This window comes from Coptis chinensis, chromosome 1 (genome assembly GCF_015680905.1).
Source record: "Coptis chinensis isolate HL-2020 chromosome 1, ASM1568090v1, whole genome shotgun sequence".
Lineage (NCBI taxonomy): Eukaryota > Viridiplantae > Streptophyta > Magnoliopsida > Ranunculales > Ranunculaceae > Coptis > Coptis chinensis.
In genome coordinates this window covers 3,297,749-3,316,610 of record NC_141456.1, presented here as the reverse complement: position 1 = coordinate 3,316,610, position 18,862 = coordinate 3,297,749, and the positions used below count along the sequence as shown (strand labels likewise).

Sequence of the window (18,862 nt, the reverse complement as noted above, 5' to 3'; positions counted from 1 at the left end):
TTCCAGCTTCAGATGGTCCATTTATTTGTTTCCTGTGCCTGGATATTTCAAATAAATTCTAGTAGGTGCATATATTATCGAAGAAACAATAAATAAATAAGTACAGAGGCCAGTAAACCAGGTTGATTCTGCTGTGAAATAGAATACCACAACGTATGTCATCTAGGGAATAGGAGGTACCCTGAATCTAACTATGTTAGTATGTTATGATGTGTTTTACTATAATCTTTTTAGAAGGGTGACGTAAATACCATATCTATGATAATCTCATCAAAACTGCGAGTTTCTTTGGGGATTTTGCCGTTCTTTTGATTATTAATGTTTTGCAAAATTTCTCTTGAATTTTGGAAAAGCAATAGGAGAAATCAAGTCAAAAGATAGAAATAAAAAAATACTGGTTTTATCTTACGTGTTACGTGCATTATTATTTGAATAATCATTGTATCATTTTTGTTTGCTTTTATTTATTCATTTTAGCACGAATTGTTACGTGGATACGTTTGAAAAGGATGCCTTTCAAGAACTTTGCATTGGATCCTGACGTAAACCTAAATGATTCAGAAAAGAAAAAGAAAAAAGAAAAGTTGTTTCGCTAGAAGTAGAGTGAGTTATATGGAGTGCTTTTAGCGGGATTCAGCTATATGTTTGCATCGGAAATCTCAGAGTTATCGCTTCACTCAATAAGGTTTGAGATTCAATCCGCAATATACGAAGTGTTTATTCCTTTTAACCTGGATTATGGCATAAATCTTTATGAATACTCGCACAATTTCATTGAAAAGAAATTAATATAAAATGCTGACAAACTAGAGTCTTCCGAGCAACATATAGGATACTAGTTAATGAAACTTGACTAACTATAAGTTTTAGGACCCGAAGAACTTGTCCACCCTGGAGTTTGTTCCTCTTGAAAGGAACTTGTTTTAGGACCCTAAGAGCTTGTCTACCCTGGAGTTTGTTCCTCTTGAGAGGAACTTCATGCAGATGGGAGGATTAACACCAGCTAGAGCAAGTATAGAACTGGGCAAAGTCCATATCCCATCCCCACAAATCAGCCCAGATGCTACTGCAGGCCCAAATGCATCTGCCTTAGCCTTGTTCAATTTCTCCCAAACGAATAGGATCAGACTCCCAACGCACATGTCGATAGCAAAGTAGGATCCAAGATAGAACGGTATCGCCATCGCCATTGGCAGTGGAATATACCTTGACCATTTCTTCCCCACCAGATCTTTTACCAAGTTGATAAGGATGGCACCAGCAAAGAAAACATAACAAAGTGTCAAGCAATTTTTAGGTAGAGCATCAAACCCTTCTACACCTAGTATTGCCATGCTGCGGTAAACAGAAGCAAAGGGCGCAGGGTACGCTGATCCTGGAACCCCAATGTTGTGGAAGGCCTTGAGAAACAGGTAAAATACACAAGGAGAGATGACACAGCCCATTGCAGTTCCAATCGCTTGGCTCACAAACATGGACCTTGGTGAAGCTAGAGTCATATACCCAGTTTTGAAGTCCTGCATTAGGTCTGAAGCAGTGGATACTATGTTCATCATGACCCCACATGCTGCTAGACCTGCTATGACTCCACCATGTTCAGCTCCAGCCCATGCACCAATTGTGAAGATGGCAAGCTTTCCATAGGTTGAAGCAAGTGACCAGTCAGTAAGACCACATCCATATGCATTGCAGAAGGCCAGAACCGGTGCGAAGATATAGATAACCAAGACATAGTACCATTTGAGCGGTTGGAAAATGTGTGGAAGAGTGGCCATGGAGATGGCAGCAATGATAAGATAACCGCTTATTGCAACCCATGTTGGGATTTGGTCTTTGAGAAAGAGTTGGGTCCTGCGTTGGTCGTCATAAGACAAAGATGGGCTCATAGGCCCAGGGGAGCTTCGATCAGCCACAGGGAGTACATTAGAATCTTTTTTGCGGAGTTCGTTGGACAAACCAGAAAGAGTTCGATGCAGAACCTTCAAAAAGTTGTAGAGACCATCCCCAAGTATCATTGCTATGGCAATGAAAACCTGTATATTAGATGTGTTATGTCGTTAATATGAAAAGAGAATCTGCAGATTCTTTTTACAATAAGACTATATGTATCTTGTACCCCTTCAATTTGATCATGATTGAATGTTTGAGAGGGTCGAATACAGTCTATTACAGTCGATTAACATATATATACTCTTTAAATAGGTCCTAGTTTGATAGTTCAGGATCTGTCAAATGTCAAATGTATTCCATTTGTCCGAAAATTTTAAGCTACATTTGGCGAAAGTCTAACAACCTTCAACTATTTCTCATTTTCTTAATTTAGAGACGACTTTCAGTTGGGTAGAGACTTTTGTTTCATACAAAGTTTTCGATATGCAAATTGCTAACTGACCGAAATATAACTAAGAAGAAAATTACCCTGTAACCCTGAAGGCCATGAAGGCTGCTAGGGCTATAGCTTGCAGAGTACCAGTCACCCTTCTTCTTATCTATAAGAGGCCACATAATACCCCACGATAAAATTGCTCCAACAAGCAAGGATATATTAATGAGATACGGACAGATCATTCCAACCCCAACGTAGGTAGCAGAGAAATCAAAGTAAAATCTGTTGCATTAAACAATTATCAATATATTATACGGAATAATATGAAATTGCTTTGATTGATAGCATGGTATGTGCATCTCGGTGATGGGTAAATCGTCATGAAAAAGGCCTACCCACGGGTGTTTTCACTCAGCATGGGACATATGTATTCACAAAGAACATGTTGAACATTTCAACAGACACCAAGTATTATTAAATCTTATGAAAATCATTTGCCAAAAAAATCAATATGAAATGATGATCAACATGCATAATGGTGTAAACTTATTGACGGCCGGGGAAAGAATAGTAAGGCGCATTTTCGTTATTATGTGGGATGTGATTTCATATAGGGTTCCGCTTTGTATATTTGGAGTTAGAAAGTACCTGTTTTCATAGGCTTTGAGACCAAATGTAGGAAAGTTGGCGAATCCACAATGATCTCCTGCAGTGAAGAACCATTGAAAAAATCCCCACAAGAAGCTGAAGGAGAAAAACTTGCCCAAGGCCTTCACTTGTTTTCTACAGTGAGATATAAGTTGGGAAAAAGAAACGAAATTTAAGAACTGCCCGGTCTAATAGTCTGTTTGAGCAAACCAAATAAGAAAACAGCATGGTGTTATATAGTCATACTTGGCTAACTTGGCTCCCTGAGGAGTGTGGAAGCTGTTTATAAGGTGTGCTGTTGCAGTTCCACTTGGGTAGATAAGCTTAAAATCTATGACCATGATCTGAAATCAACCATGCATAATAACCTTAACAAAACCAGCAAATTAAACTCTACTATAGAAAGAGGGGCAAGAACATAGAACAAGAGTAGAAACTTGACATTATAGCATAATCCACTTAATTTTGTTAGTTATATCCATGTATACCTTTCTGAGAGGCACCACAGAGAAGAGTCCGAGAAAACTAACAACAAAGAGGAAACCAATCATCCACCCTAGTTCCGGGTTCTTCACATTCTGACTAGCATTTTTTTCATTTTCAGATTGGCTGGCAATGACCTGACTCATTCCAAACAGGTAACTCCCAAAACCGCCTGATAAATCAACATAACCAAACATATAAACATCTTAACTACTTTCTAATGGGAGAAGGCAATTTGAAGTTTTGAACAGTAATGCCTTTAACTCTAACCAACTTTGCCCTTCTCCCAAGTTTATCACTTTCATGCATATTACTAAACTTCATTGTGAAATACACCCAACACCATTTCTCATGTCAAATATTTAATTATCAAACAATGGAAAGACATAATGATATAAATGTAGTAGCACATTTCATGACCAGTAAGATTACATGTCATTTGACCCGATGTATGATAACATTGAGCAACAAGTAGTAGGGGAACATGTCCGCAGAACCCTATAATACTTGGCGTACCGGACACCACATGGAAGATCAGCGGCCTTTAGATGAAAGACACCACCAACGGCTAGGAAAGAAAGTAAAGGCCGTAGTATACTTGAGAGAGAGAACCGAGAGTTTCCAAAGAGAAAAAACCCTAGAATCCAGCAGCGGCGACTGAGTGACCAGTAATCATCACTGGCCACGACCTAGATTCGTGTAACTTCATCATTTTAGTGTGATCCAAGAGATTATTCCTTGGAGCGACTAGTAATGTTACTAGGTGTAAATTTGGTTCATACGTACAATAAGGGATCCCATGATATAAACAAACGTTTTGTGAATTTTAATGTTGTAATGACGTAAACTTCCAATTGTTTTTACTTTTTGTTCAATAACATAATACTTTTGTTTTCTGTGATCTTGATTAGGTAGAAACTACAAATTTCATCACGCCAAAATTCAATAGTGCCAAAACTTTGTCTATAATTCCATGGCCATATTATTTATAAGATGGCAAGCAGAGAGCACTTCATCCAGCGTCTAGTTCGCCTTATGGGTGGAACTTGGGTTGGGTTAGCCAAAGCCCGATGGACTAAAACCCAAAACCCTACTCTTGTTGGTCCTGGGCTAATATTTCAAATTCGTGGTTCGGGATTCGTCTTGTAAAATCAAAACCCGACTTGTTTTTTTTGAAAGCGAAGTTGTTATAGAGGTCCCCTACCCTTTTTCATTAAGATAAGAATAATCATAACTTGTTACAATCTCACATAAAGTTTTCCTACTACATCATCATATATTATTTTCTTTACATCCTCCAAAATGAACTACGTACTAACTCTATATAGCTAGCTCTTGGTATATTACTTGCCAAAACATCTGCAGGTTTGTTAGCTTCTCGATAGGCATGAGTGATAGAGTATATTTCTAGTTGCTCTCTCATCTGATTGATACTTGTTCGACTCGGTTTTGGGTTGGGTTCGGGTTAGAATCTCAAATAATCGAAAAAGCCAAACTCGTGTGCATATATGTGAGTATATTTTACATTCTATTTTGTTATATGGTTTCTTTCTACGAATATTTCTTCACAAAAATAAAGTTGAGAATATCCATTTTAGAGAGAATAATGTAATCAATAAAGTTAGTTTCTCTTTCAATTAATCAAATCTCTTTGATTTTGTTAGAAGATTGTATTATTTACTTGATATTATGCTCATATTAGAGGCTTTGTTGTGGATTGACTTTGTTAGAACAAAGAATTTATATAAACCATATCATAAAGTTTTCAAGGATCGAAATTGCAAAGTTGTGTTTATGGTTTAGTTTATTCTATAACCTCCAACACCACATCATATTTTTTATTTCATATACACTTCTTATTGATTCATAGAATACATCAGTACATAAAACCTAAGAACGAAACTTTTGAATTTTATTATCTTACAAATTTCAACCAAATTATTAATTAAATATATTAACAAAAGTCGAAGATTTAGAAAATCTATTATTTAAATGTGATAATTAATTTATTACGTATAAATTTAACAAAATTATACTGTAAATAAAAAGTTAGAGTAATCAAACCCAGTCCTCTAAAGAAAAAAGCTGAGATGAAGGCTAAGTTTTACAATTTTAGTATTGGCCCTTATGGCCTTATAGACCCACCCTTCACTACATAAGAGAATTGGACCAGGCTGACTCTCAAAAATCATGAGGGCTTTATAGTTTGAAGGTACTCTACACCCGTGGTGGGCATGGCCTTCTTTGAAATACTCGTGAAGCTTGGAGTAAGTGTGAAGTCAGTTATTCATTCTCGCTCTTTTGAGGTGGTCACAAAAACTGTGGAAAATTCAAAATTGGGTACTCTACAAATTTGAAGTCTAATCCACACGTATTTCCTTTCCACAAAGGTAGGTCCGTAGATGTAAAGTCAGAATATCAGCAGTATAGCTTGACTTGACCCTCAAAACGCATTCCAACGATCGTGAATCCCGAGTAAAAATCAACCTGTCACCCTCAAACCCATCACACGACACACGCTGTACTTAAGTACACACTTAGCAATGCTTTACTAATCACAGTCATTACAATGGCCCACATGCCAACCAGACAAAAAAGAGATGAGAACTCAACCTTTGCCGGCCACACAATGATATAAGACCTCAAACCTTGGATTAATAGCATTCCAATTACAAGTTAATATATCTCCCTCTTATCACTTGATTCACTTCTACCTACAGTATTTCCTCTCTTTGTGAAAAAGAAGGTGAAGCTGTCTAATGTAAAAGTGAAAAAAAAAAATCTAAGACGAGATGCTAAATTTTGTCTTAAGGTTTTTTGAGTGAGACTGAATGTAATATTCTGTGAAAAAAATTGAAAAAACACACGAGACGAAATGAAACATTCCATCCGAAAAAAAAACCGAACACACGAGATGGAATCTAACATCCCGTCCGAAATTCACAAATTAACTACTATCTCGATCTCATATTTCACTTTGGTTTTGACTTGGGAAAATAGTCACCACATATTCACCTCTGCATTGGACAACGATTTTTGAACCAAAAGTGGTGACTATTTTCATAAACCCCCAAAACCAATTGAAATCATAACATATTAAACTAAACCATAATCAAAGAGGAGTTTAGTTAAACGTACCGCTGAAGGCGATGCCAGAGGAGGCGACGACGCATGTCTGAATAACAGTGTTTTCTTGTCTAGTAAAAGGTTGTTTCAAGACTCCAGATTTGTCCAGAAACTTTGTCCAAGTTTTAACAAAAAAGAAACCCAACAAACCAGCAGAAACATTGAGTGAAGGAATGATACCAGTAGTGAGATTTAATTTCATAACAATGAAAGTAAACAACACTCCCAACACCAAACTCACTACAAATGCTCTTACTGTTAACTGCTCTTGCCAACTTGGTACTTTTACTTTTTCAAATATTCTCTCTATCGATGGCTCTTTGTTCTCTTCTTCCTCTACTATCACGCCACCTTTCTGTTTCATCTCTACTTCTTGCGTTTCGTGATCAAATCCATCGGCTATTGGGTGGTTTATTTCTCGTTTCTCCATTACATGTTCTTCTTCTGTTGAAGCTGATGGTTCTCTATCCATCGTCATTTTAGTGATGGTGCAAGAATTGAAGTGTGTTTTGAAAAGTTGAAAGTGTGTTTATATTATGAGAGGAAAGAAGTCGATTTTCAAATGGATATCATCAATGAATGAATTCATACGTATATACAGCTCAAGGATGGATCTTTAATTAGTATCCAGTTGGAAAATTTACGTTGAGTAGTTGACCTCTTGACTCTAAAACGAGAGGTATCCTCGATTTATTAGCGCTTACTTTTGGTGTGTGAATGCATATAATATCCATCAAATGGGCCAAACTTTGTGCTTGTCCACTATATGAGCTTATAACGATTAATCGAGATTAATTGGGGACTAATCGGAATTAATCGTCTTAGTTAACTTATAATACATTTGTCACGTATAAATAATTTAACAACTTAAAACAAAATAAAATAAAAAACTATAAGCCTCATTGGTGGAGTGCTAGCTAATCTAAGAGTTTTTTTAATGTTTTTTCACTTTTTATGGTTTTTTCTCGATAAAGCAAAATATTTTCAATATATAAATATATAGATTCGTGGTTTTTTTTTTTTTTTTTTTTGTAGACTTAAATTTTTAAAAAACAAACAAAGCTTATAGACCTATTAATCGGTGTTTTTTTTATATATCGCTTTTTGAAAATCAGCCGATTAAGGGAAGAAATCTCGATTTATAGCACCGCTTCGACTTCTAAATTTTTTCTTGATCGGATCGGTCGAGTACGCATAGCGCTTATGCATTGATTAATAGGTGCTTAAACTGCCCAAATTGGGATATATATCCACTGTGTTGTCCCAAGCACGGCATAACATTATATTTTGACGTTTATTTTGAAATTTCTAGACACGTAGTTGGAGGTGCACCTAGGCAACAACCAGACACGCCTAAATGGCCTTATTCGCGAGACTCTAGGGATGAGCCTAGAGCCTATACGAGCCATTGATTGCATAGCTGATTCCAAGTAAAATAGGCCTCTAGTACAAGCATAAGAGGCCTAACACGCGAGACGCCAGGGGTGAGTGTGAGCCTAGGCGCAACCCTTTGACTGCATAGCTGACTACAACAATAGAATGTTGGGTGGTTTAGGCTACTATGGAAGTTCTCAACCCTGGCCTCAAGCCTAATTCCTAAGCTCCTCTTTGTCTCTTTCTGTGTTACGTATTGTGTTACGTATTTCTTGCCATGTTAACCGAGTAACTAAAATTCTCGATGACTTGCAGTTCACATCCCACAATATATGATCTCCACATTCTATGACACTTTTTCCTCTCTTTCTCAACTTAACTAATTAAATACATATTAAATGCATATTAACCAAAGTCTTTCCTTCTCAACATCTCTCTCACACACACACCACTTTCAATTTTTCAATAAATTTTTAAAGAAAAAAAGGCCTCACTTGGACTGGTCGCCTAAGGCCACATCTAGGCTTGAGCTGGCCCTGCCAGTATCTTTGTGTGTTTCTTTTCCTATATAAATTATGGTTAGCATTTACCATTAAAAAACTTGGTTCCGAGTTATTTAATTCAAGGCGATTCACAATTATCTAATTAATGTATACATCCACACTGGTCTTAACGGTGTTAACCGGATCTAGTAAAGTTGACTTTTAATTGGCGACAATCCATAAAGTTTTATGTTAGTGTTCCTATTTGTTATAAAAACCTTATTTAGAGCATCTCTAGGTAGTAGTATAACATGTGTTTTTCTTCAAATTTGAAGAAAAAATTCAAAATTTCTCGAAATTCCATCTCTAGGTGGCTTCAAATCCGGTCACATCACTTGCTTGTTCGCATTCTTGTTTGCAAATTTGGCAATTTGGATGCTGATGCGGAACGACATTGGTAATGTTACGGACCATTGCAAATGTCGCCCCAATTTATTTTTGACTTTAGTTGCAAGATGGTATTGTAGCGCCAATACTAATGTCGCGTGAGGTTTTTTTTTTTTTTTACTTTTGGAATGGTTGCGCGCCACTCCTAATGTCGCGTGGGTTGTTTTGAAATTGTACATGTGACACTCCAACTGTCGTCGCGACAGTGGTAATGTCGCGTGGGTTGTTTTTAGCTAATGAAATTTGCGACCACTTAGAGTTGGTCGAAATTTGCGATCAGATTTTTCAAAAATTTTATTCAAATTTGAAGAGTATACTACCACCACCTAGAAATGCTCTTAGTTTTTTTTAATATGTATGAAACTTGTCTTTGGTTGGGTTTGAACCCATGACCTTCCCACATTGGAGAAAGAACTTGAGGTTCTTATGTTTATAAAAGGCTGAGTCCAATGGTTTGAACCTCTAAAACACTAAACCACAATAGCACAAGTATATGCGGTTAGTGGGATTTGTTCCACCCAATGGTTTTTCTTTTGTAGCCGCCACTAACTTTGGCGTGTAGGAGAGATTTTTTTTTTTGTAACCGGAGAGAGAAAAAAAAATTGTAATCCCTTGCTCATTAATCGGGCGTGTGGTTTGAGAGAGAAAAAAAATTTTTGTAATCGCCATTTACACGGGCGTGTAGAGAATTTTTTTTTTGAGAGAATTTTTTTTGTAACCGCCATTCACAATGGGTGTGGCTTGGAGATTTTTTTTTTTTTTAACCGCCATTCACAATGGCGTGTGGCTTTGAGAGAGAAAACAAACTTTTGTAATCGCCATTCATTAATCGGCGTGTGGCTTTTTGTTACGTTGGCGCCACTCGTTTTGGCCGCGAGCATACGTTATATCGTTAAAATTGATTTGTATACATAGCTTAAACTTATACCGATAAGCGTTAGCGGGTTAAATTTCATGTACCATTGGATCACAATTTACGTGATATTTAGTGTTTTGCCGCACCATTGGACTTAGCCTAAGGCTTATGTCTTTGCATAGGTGTAGTTGTGTAGAGAGATATAAGGGTGCTTACGCGCCCTCAAGGCCACATGGGTTTCGAGCCCCCAAATTAACCTGGGGGAGCTCCAAAAAACCTTAGTACTCCTGTGCCCACACTGAAAAGATCAACTTCAAACCACACTGAAAAACCAAATTTTCTTCTTCTACTTACAAACTATCTTTTACTTATGTTGGAGTCCGTTTGAGAGTTCCCATAGCCCACTAGAGTGTTGTCTTGTGGGATCATCAAACTATCTTTTACTTATGCTGGAGTCCATCTGAGAGTTCCCAGAGCCCACTAGCTTAGAGTGGTGTCTTGTGGGATCGTTGGTCGTTGAATCCTGGGAGGGGTGTGCCAGAGGCCGTCAACGTATACCAACGGCAATTTCGCCTTCAGGACATGGATTTCTCAATCCTCGACTGTTTGCTACTACTGCAAAATGTTATTGGTTATTTATTCATTACTACTACTGGACATCAGATAACAAAGTATTAGTTTTCCAACATAGTGTACTTCTCAAATTTTAACTCCTAATGCAATTTCATGTTGGTTCTTCTGTCATTGCTAGATAGTCTTCGATCAAGAAGGAAACTTACAAAAGTCCCCATGACGGATGCGACTTCCACATCTGTATACGCACAGGACAGGCATAGGAGAATGGTAGAATCAAACCTTTCAATACTAAAATATCATAGGATTGGAGATGCAGTGTATATTTGATGCTCTATATATATCTACAAATACAACATACATGCATATGGGTTTTAATATGTAACTAAGATTTAAGAGCTACAAAAGTTTTAGGCTTTTAGCCTTTAGGGCCCTAAGAATGCATCCTTGGCGTTTCTTTTTCGAGACAAGAACTTCATACATATAGGATGACTAACACCCGCCAGAGCAAGTATGAAATTTGGAAAAATCCATATCATATCCCGTCTCAACAAATCAAGCCAGATGCTACTGCAGGTATAACACCCCGTGTTTTATTTGCTTTTCCTATAAATAATAATAATAATAAATAAAAATAGATAATGGATAGAGGATAGAGGATAATTATCAGTTACGGATAAAGCCCGTAGATAATAGATAAGGGTTGTCCTTGTCTTTCGGTGAGTTTTCTCACGTAGAGTTTTGGGAAAAACACAGCGAGGGTTTTAGAAAATGGGAGTTTTACTTGACGAAGGAAATGAAGGTTTTTCCGGTACCGGTGGATAATCGGAGCCGCTTAAAGGTGAGTAGCTATTTTTTATGGTTTTTCGTGTATTGAATCATTCATTATATTGTGGTGTTGGACTTCGCGTGCCTTTTGTTTTATTAAACCTTGTAAAATTTCGGATTTGATATAAAGAAACTTTGGTAAAATTGGTTTTTTATGTTTCATGGAGGCGCCCATGAATCTTTTGCCCGTTATTATTTTGTTGTTTTTGTTGGTGGGTTAGAAACAACAACTTAATTAAATAAGCTCTCAGTAAAGCTTGCACGGTTCGTTAATGGCGCCAAGAAATCATGATAATAGTTGCCGTGATGGTTGTTTTTCGTTTTTGATTGGGTTGATGTTGGAGGTGAGTGGGGGTTTGAGTGAGTGCTGTTGGGGGCGGTTTGAAGCTCGAGAAATTCATCAATGGCGGCGGTACTAGTTCCAGATCTAGTTTTGGAGATGTTGGATCTAAGGATTTGTGATTTTCGGTTTCATTAAAGTTGTATGGGTTGTTGAAATGAGTAAAACCGCGGGGTTAAAATGGGTGGTTGTGTAGAAGGTGTGGTGGCCGGATTTTGGTGGCTGTTGGTGGAGGAGATGATGAACAGTAATTTCGATTTTGGGCTTTGGCTTGGGCCGGTTTTTGGGCTATTTTGGTTTTATTAGTTGGGCCAGTTTATTAAGTTTTTGTTTGGGCCCTTTTTCCTATTAGTTGATAACTTGTTATGGGCCAGTTCTAATTTTTGTAATTGTGGGCCGGTTTTCTCTTATTTTATGGACCAGTTTAATTTAAAGTTTTCGGGCCGAACTCAGTTGTGTTTTGGGCCTGTTCAGTATAAGTTTTGGGCCCGTTTCTAATATTGCTTGGGCCAGTCCATAGGACTTAATATAGATCCAAATTGGGTCTTTAAATAATTAGACCTTTGGGCTTTGGTTTGAACTTTGATTGTGGACTTTTGACTGTTTAATTGTGCTACGTATTATGTTGTAGATTGTATGGACAAATCAAATGCTAAAATATTGCGGAAGCCTGCATAAATTGGTTTGTTTTTATCAAATAAAGATTTGACGTTGATATGGCGTATTTTAGACACGTGACAAGATTTATATTTTTTGAGACATAGTCATAAAGACCTTTGACTTGACTATGATTAAGTCTATTGGGATAGGTGCTTGACTTTAGGCTAAGACATGTATATATATACGTGTGTACGTGTATTAACTAATATGTGATTTTGCAGTATCTTATGATATACGGCGTTATGACACTTAGACATCCATGAAATTAATAACGCATAAACCAAAAATACATGAATCAAGATACTATTTCGTTATCTGAAATAATATATGAAATAAAGTTCAATAATGCGTAAATAAATTTACCGCACCCTTTTTTAACTCTCCACGCCTCAAGTCTTGGAATTGAGTTTTACGACTGTTGATGTCATATGATAGGTGGGCATTTATTGAATGTGCCATAAATGGCCCGTTAGCGTTATCTATGGGTATTCATTGAATGTGCCATGAATGACCCGGGTATTCATTGAATGTGCAATGAATGACCAGATTGTTTGGACTACCCTAGAGAGGAACTAATGTATTCGCCTTGCGGGTTAGTTGTATTCCTTGAGTGTACAGGAATGTAGGATTTGGGTATTCCTTGAATGTGACGGGAATGACCTAGGTATATAGACACTAAATGATATGTGTATAAAAAAAGTAATTGATTAATTAATAAAAGAAATTAAGTTGATTGTGCGAGTGTGCTTGGGTTTACTTTTGAATATCTATAGGATATCTACACATATTATATAAAATGCTAACTTTCTTTTGCAGGAGGGTAGGACTTAATAATATTTTTATGCAGGAACGCGGTCCTACCCTTATACAGCAGTGGATATCGGTAAGTGTTAATGCAATGATGTAGATATTAAAACGAGTGATTTGAATGAGTTAATATAATGAAAGTTTTGCTTGGGAAGAACGGTTGAAATAATTAAACTAACGGTCTTGCGTGTGAATGATTAAGTTATGGGAAGATATAAAGTGATTGTTTGGATAATTAAATATGATAATGTTTATATGTGTTTAGTCTACTCATACCAGCAAATTTAATTTGCTGACCCATGTTTGCTTTGTTTTGGCGTGGGTGTGTTCTTAGGAACATAGGTGGAAGGCGATGGAACCAAGATTTGGATTCTTGTTGGCGATCCGGGAGTTTAAATTTTTAGGTCCGATCTTTTGGAAAGATGTAATAACGAGGTTACATTTTTATATACATGAGAATACAATGTTGGAAATTGTTATTCTTAAAGTTTGTTTATGTTTGTATTGGGATGGAAGAAAGTTTTTAATAAAGTGATAGTTGAGGAATTTTGAGTTTATTTGTGGTTAAGTTGATCCATGATGTGGGTTTTAGGTTTTAGTGTTGTATCCCCCCGTCATCCACAAAGACAATTGAATATAGTAATGTTTGAGATATTTATATTTCAAATATTCATTATTTTAATTGTTTAGAAATTCGAGCTGTGACAGCAGGTATGAATGCATCTGCCTTGACCTTGTCCACCGTCTCCCATATAAATAGGATCAGGCTGCCAACACAAATGTCGATTGCAAAGTACGGTATGATCCCAGATAGAACGGTATAGCCATTGCCATTGGAAATGGAATAAACTTTGACCACTTTTTTCCTATTGAGTCTTTAAATAAGTTGATTAGGATATCACCCACAAAGAAAACATAGCAAAATGTTCTTTGACAGCGCATCGAATCCCTCCACACTCAGTATCGCCATGTTTCGGTACACGAGCAAAAGCGGAAGGCCGGAAGGATACTTTGATCCAGGAATCCCAATGTTGTGGAAGGCCTTGAGAAAGAGGTAAAAAACACAAGGAGAGATGACACAACCCATTGTGGTTCCAATCACTTGGCTCACAAACATGGACCTCGGTGAAGCTAGTCATGTACCCAGTTTTAAAATCCTGCATCAGGTCTAACGCAGTGGACACCATATTCATCATCACTCCACATGCCGCTAGTCCTGCTATGACTCCATTATCTTTGGCTCCCGCCATGCACCAATACTGAATATGGCAAGTTTTCCATAGGTTGAAGCAAGCGATCAACCAGTCAGTAAGACCGATTCCATACGCATTACATTATAGAAAGCCAGGACTGGTGCGAAGATGTATATAACCAAAACATAGTACCATTTGAGTTGGTGGAAAATGTGAGGAAGGGTGGCCATGGACACGGCAGCAATGCCTACATACTGATTGCAACACCTGTTGGGATTTGGACTTTGAGAAAAAGTTGGGTTCAGTGTTGGTCATCGTAAGGCAGAGATGGGCTAGTAGTCATAGGAGAGGTCCGATCAGCTACAGGAAGTACCTGGAATCTTTGTTGCTAAATTGGCTATACAACCCAACTAGCAAAGTAGGCAAAATCTTTGGGTGATGATACAAAAGGTTTGGTGCTCGAACCCCGCTAGCACCAAAGAGTTACTGATCTCGTTTAACCAGGCTTGCCAATCAAAAACAAATGGTGGAAAGCTAACAACTCCGCAATCCTTTCCTGCAGTGAATAACCATTGAAAGAATCCCCACAAGAAACTGAAGGAAAAAAACTTTCCCAAGGCCTTAATTTGTTTCCTACAGTAATATTATTATAAAAAAAAAAATTAAGTGTCTTCTAGCTTAATTGGTAAAACCTTTGAGTGATGATAACAGAGGTCTAGACACTATTGAGTCACACTATTGAGTCACTGATCTCTTTAAAAATAGGCTTGCCCACACATTTTAATCTGATAAAAAAAAAATATTATTATAAAAATATCATAACTTTCCAACTGATTTCTTTAAGGAAACCTCTTTAAAAAGACCTAACAATAGTATCTTACTTCGCTAACTTGGCTCCCTCAGGGGCGTGGAAGCTGTTGATTAGGTGTGTTGTTGCAGTCCCACTCAGGTAGGTAAGCCTGAAGTCGATGACCATGACCTGAAACCGATCATTGTTTACACCATCAAGATTGAAAAAAACAGAAATGATCAATTTGAACAGAGCACTCATTAGTCATTACAAAGAAAGCAAAGCAAAGCCATAGTGCTCACAAATGATAAACTACTTATGTTGTTGAAAAACTACACATAAAGATATACCTTTCGAAGAGGCACCACAGAGAAGAGGCCAAGAAAACTAACAACAATGAGGAACCCGGTCATCCATCCTAGTTCAGGGTCCTTTATATTCTATGGATTAGTTGCTTCGGTTGACTGTTTAGCAACTGTGCTACTCATTGCGAACAAGTAGCCCCCAAAGCCACCTGGGGGGAATGTGAAGTGTTGAGCTCAACAAAGTTCCAAAAATAACTAATTAAGAAATTCAGCATATATTTTGGGTGATTTTGGACACACTCATAAAAACACTTCCATACTCCAACTTTAAAATAAATAAATAAAATGATTTTAGACATATTTAAGTTCTTAAATTACAATTTTTTTTATTAGGTGTACCCAAGACAAAACAAATTATTTATTTCATGTACATTGTGGGACTCCATACGTACTACTCTAGATACTCTACATTCTTCACTTGTAAATGAAAAAGAACGTGTTCATATATCTTCTTCTTCTTCTTCTTTGTGTTAATCAAAAGAAAAAAGTGTTATTAATTTATTCTTTCAATCAAAATAACGAGTACCTAAAAAACATGTTGTTATTTTTCTTTTTTTAAAATCATTTTTCCCCTATTGGAAATATCCCAAATTAATGTAGGAAATATTATTGGATTGAGGTGGTTATTGGGGTATGACAAAAACTTAAGTTAGTTATGGGATACAGGAGTGTTTTATGGGTGTGTCTAAAATCACCCTATATTTTTCACAACGGGTGCCATCCGTACTTAATTTTTAGCATGATAGCTATTAGTTATTATGGCATCCAGTAAGAAAGTGAATCATAAAATATATTCAATGCCTTCTCTCATAATCTAAATCTAAAAACCTAAGTTAATGCGGCTATTATAATTATAATTATGCCATTGATATGTTTTTCATGGGAAAAAATGAATTTATAGGCATCCAACTATAGCCAAATTCACATAATGGACAACAATTTATTTATTTATTTTTTATAACACTTTGGGCATCGTGGTTTCCAATTTTAACAATGTGGGGATTATATTCCGTCTGTTTGTCATCCAAATTAGGTAAGAGAATGATTTCTTTTTTCTTATTAAATAAATATATTATTACACTTTATTTCTAAAATGTTTTTTTATATATATTGTGGTCCATTACATTTCACTTGATATGAAAATATCACATGTGTAATTGTAGTTAATTGTAATTTTTCACTTCACTTTTATTTATTTATTTATTTTTGTAATTAAATTTATTTTTATAATTGTCCGTGTAATTGAGTGTCCACATAAGTTTCCTTTAACTATTTGAGATGGAACTAATTAGATGGAATCCCACATTGTTAAAATAGGAAACCACATGTCTGAACTCTAAAGTATTAAAAAAAAAAAGTATGTTGCCCCCACTATCTGTAATTGGCCATATTTGGATGTCCATACATTCATTTTTTCTTTTTCCATTATATGTTTTCAACTTCCATTGGGAATTAGATGTTAACCATATCATGACCATGGTATACTAATTAACACTTGTGTACTGCATAAGTTGAAGTATTGTAGTCATACTGCTAAAAGCGAGACCAGAAGTAGAACACAGAAGTCTGAACTCTGAATGACCGTGTTCTCTTGTCGAGTGGAAGATTGCTTCAACATTCCAGACTTGTTTAAAAAATTTGTCCTTTGACAAAAAAATATCCTAATAAACTGAAAACACTCCCAACACAAAGCTCTCACCATAGTACAAAATATCTCGATATATCGCGATATTTGGGGATATTTATCCAGATTTCAGAAAAAGATATATAAATATCACGATATGTACAGAGATATATACGACTGCAAATATCGGTGATATTTCGATGATATTTGTGATATTTGAAGATATTTTGCGATATTTGGTGATATTTTATGTATATAACAATTTTATTTAATATTTACCATTATATTTCAAATAAATATAAATAATGTATCATGATATATCAAGAAATATCCACAATATCCACGATATGTGTCGATATTTTGAATATATCTACGATATTTGTATATGGAACAATGTCGTTGTGCGTGGTGGTACGGAGATGATATATCCACGATACATATGTTAAATGAATATCGATAAATACATATATCCTGATATTTTGTACTATGGCTCTCAATATCAATTGATCTTTCCATGATGGCACTTCTGTGTTCTTAAAAATCTTCTCAATTGATTGTATAGTCCCCTTAATCTTCTTGTCATCCTCATTACTCTCATCATGTAATACTTGTTTTTATGATCTAATTGATTAGAAGTTTGGTTTATTGCACCTTTTTCTACTACCTCTTTTTTCATTCTGTTCTGCACTCGTGATTACACTGATGTTTCGTTCAAATGATTCAAACTTTTTTCTGCGCTATTTTTAAAGTATAAAAAGGCGTCGAAATTAAACTATTATTAAAGACAAAGGACACTACAAATTGGCATGACGTTGTGCGTGGTGGTACGGAGATGAAGGTACGTTAAAATGTTAAACTAATAAAACAATTTGAAATAGAGTGCATATGGCTTTCCATGCCTCCATGGTATGTTTATTCAAGAGTTCTTATCGCCAGCTTCTTGATGTTCAACTTGATAGCTTGTTTATTTGAAGTAATGATGACTAAATGATTATGATTTTCACGAATGAAATCTTCCTCTATGTAGGCCATGTCAACGATCAAAGGTTCACGGAACTATGGTTTTGAACTTACTTGATTGATCTGGTCTCTACTTTCAAGTTCAAAAACAGCAAACAGTCCAAATTTTGGCCAGTCAAATAAGAACTGGGCGTGGGCTTCCTGGCGTAAGAAGGAGAGGAAGTGTTGTTGTAGCCTTGTAGCCTTGTAGGTGAAGTTGGCTCTATGTTCTGTTTGGTTCGCTGTAATGGGATGCATTTGCACTCATTTCCCAGTAACTATTTATTTAATGGTGTTTGGCCTACTAATGCAAAGTGGCAGTTATAGCAATAAATTGTACTCATGTATACCATATAAATAGGTGAGGAGTCATCTAGTTGAGATAGTTTTTTGGGATTTTTGGGGTTTGTTTTTTCAATTATTCTTGAGTTAGATGGGATCTGAAAATGAATTGTTTTACATTTAAATGGAACTGTTATAATTACATGCTAATTCTAAAGTGGGTATTTGAAACTAATAAGATAATGTGAAAATCATATAGTTATTTAGTTTTGTATATTATTTGTGAAGATGACGGTGCTTTGCACTACTCACAGTCTCACCAAGCAGGTGAAGTGAAATGTTATTGTGCATTAAAATGCAAATGCACTTGTCTGCCATTTGCACTTGTTTGTATCGAACCAAAAAGAGTATCTCTACCTTCATTCATGTGCTTGGGGCTTTGGACATATGAGGTTTTCATGTGCGTGAGCTTCTCCATCCATGTGGACCTTGAAAGAAATGCAACTGAGGTCTTTAACAAGTTTTGATCCGTTGATCAGAAGATTCGATTAAATTCATATCTTTATCAGGATCTAAAAAAAAATAGAAGCAATTTATATTACCATGAAACAAGAGCACATGATTCACTGACCGACTTATTTGACCTGATGTGTCATACG

The 18,862-nt window shown here is 36.2% G+C and overlaps 1 protein-coding gene and 1 pseudogene across 1 annotated transcript; both read right to left on the bottom strand.

Annotated features, from left to right (window-relative positions):
• Positions 1 to 750: 750 nt before the first annotated feature.
• LOC147521359 (putative metal-nicotianamine transporter YSL7) lies at positions 751 to 7,277 on the bottom strand. The gene is made up of 6 exons (XM_086561573.1): positions 6,596 to 7,277; positions 3,463 to 3,629; positions 3,221 to 3,318; positions 2,975 to 3,109; positions 2,419 to 2,608; positions 751 to 2,033 (listed from the first exon to the last, which is right to left on the bottom strand). The coding sequence occupies exons 1-6, from the start codon at positions 7,059 to 7,061 to the stop codon at positions 924 to 926; spliced, it is 2,166 nt and encodes a 721-aa protein (XP_086417699.1). The 5' UTR covers positions 7,062 to 7,277; the 3' UTR covers positions 751 to 923.
• A 6,346-nt stretch (positions 7,278 to 13,623) lies between these two features.
• Positions 13,624 to 14,333, bottom strand: LOC147521358 (putative metal-nicotianamine transporter YSL7 pseudogene; annotated as a pseudogene).
• Between the last annotated feature and the right edge of the window lie 4,529 nt (positions 14,334 to 18,862).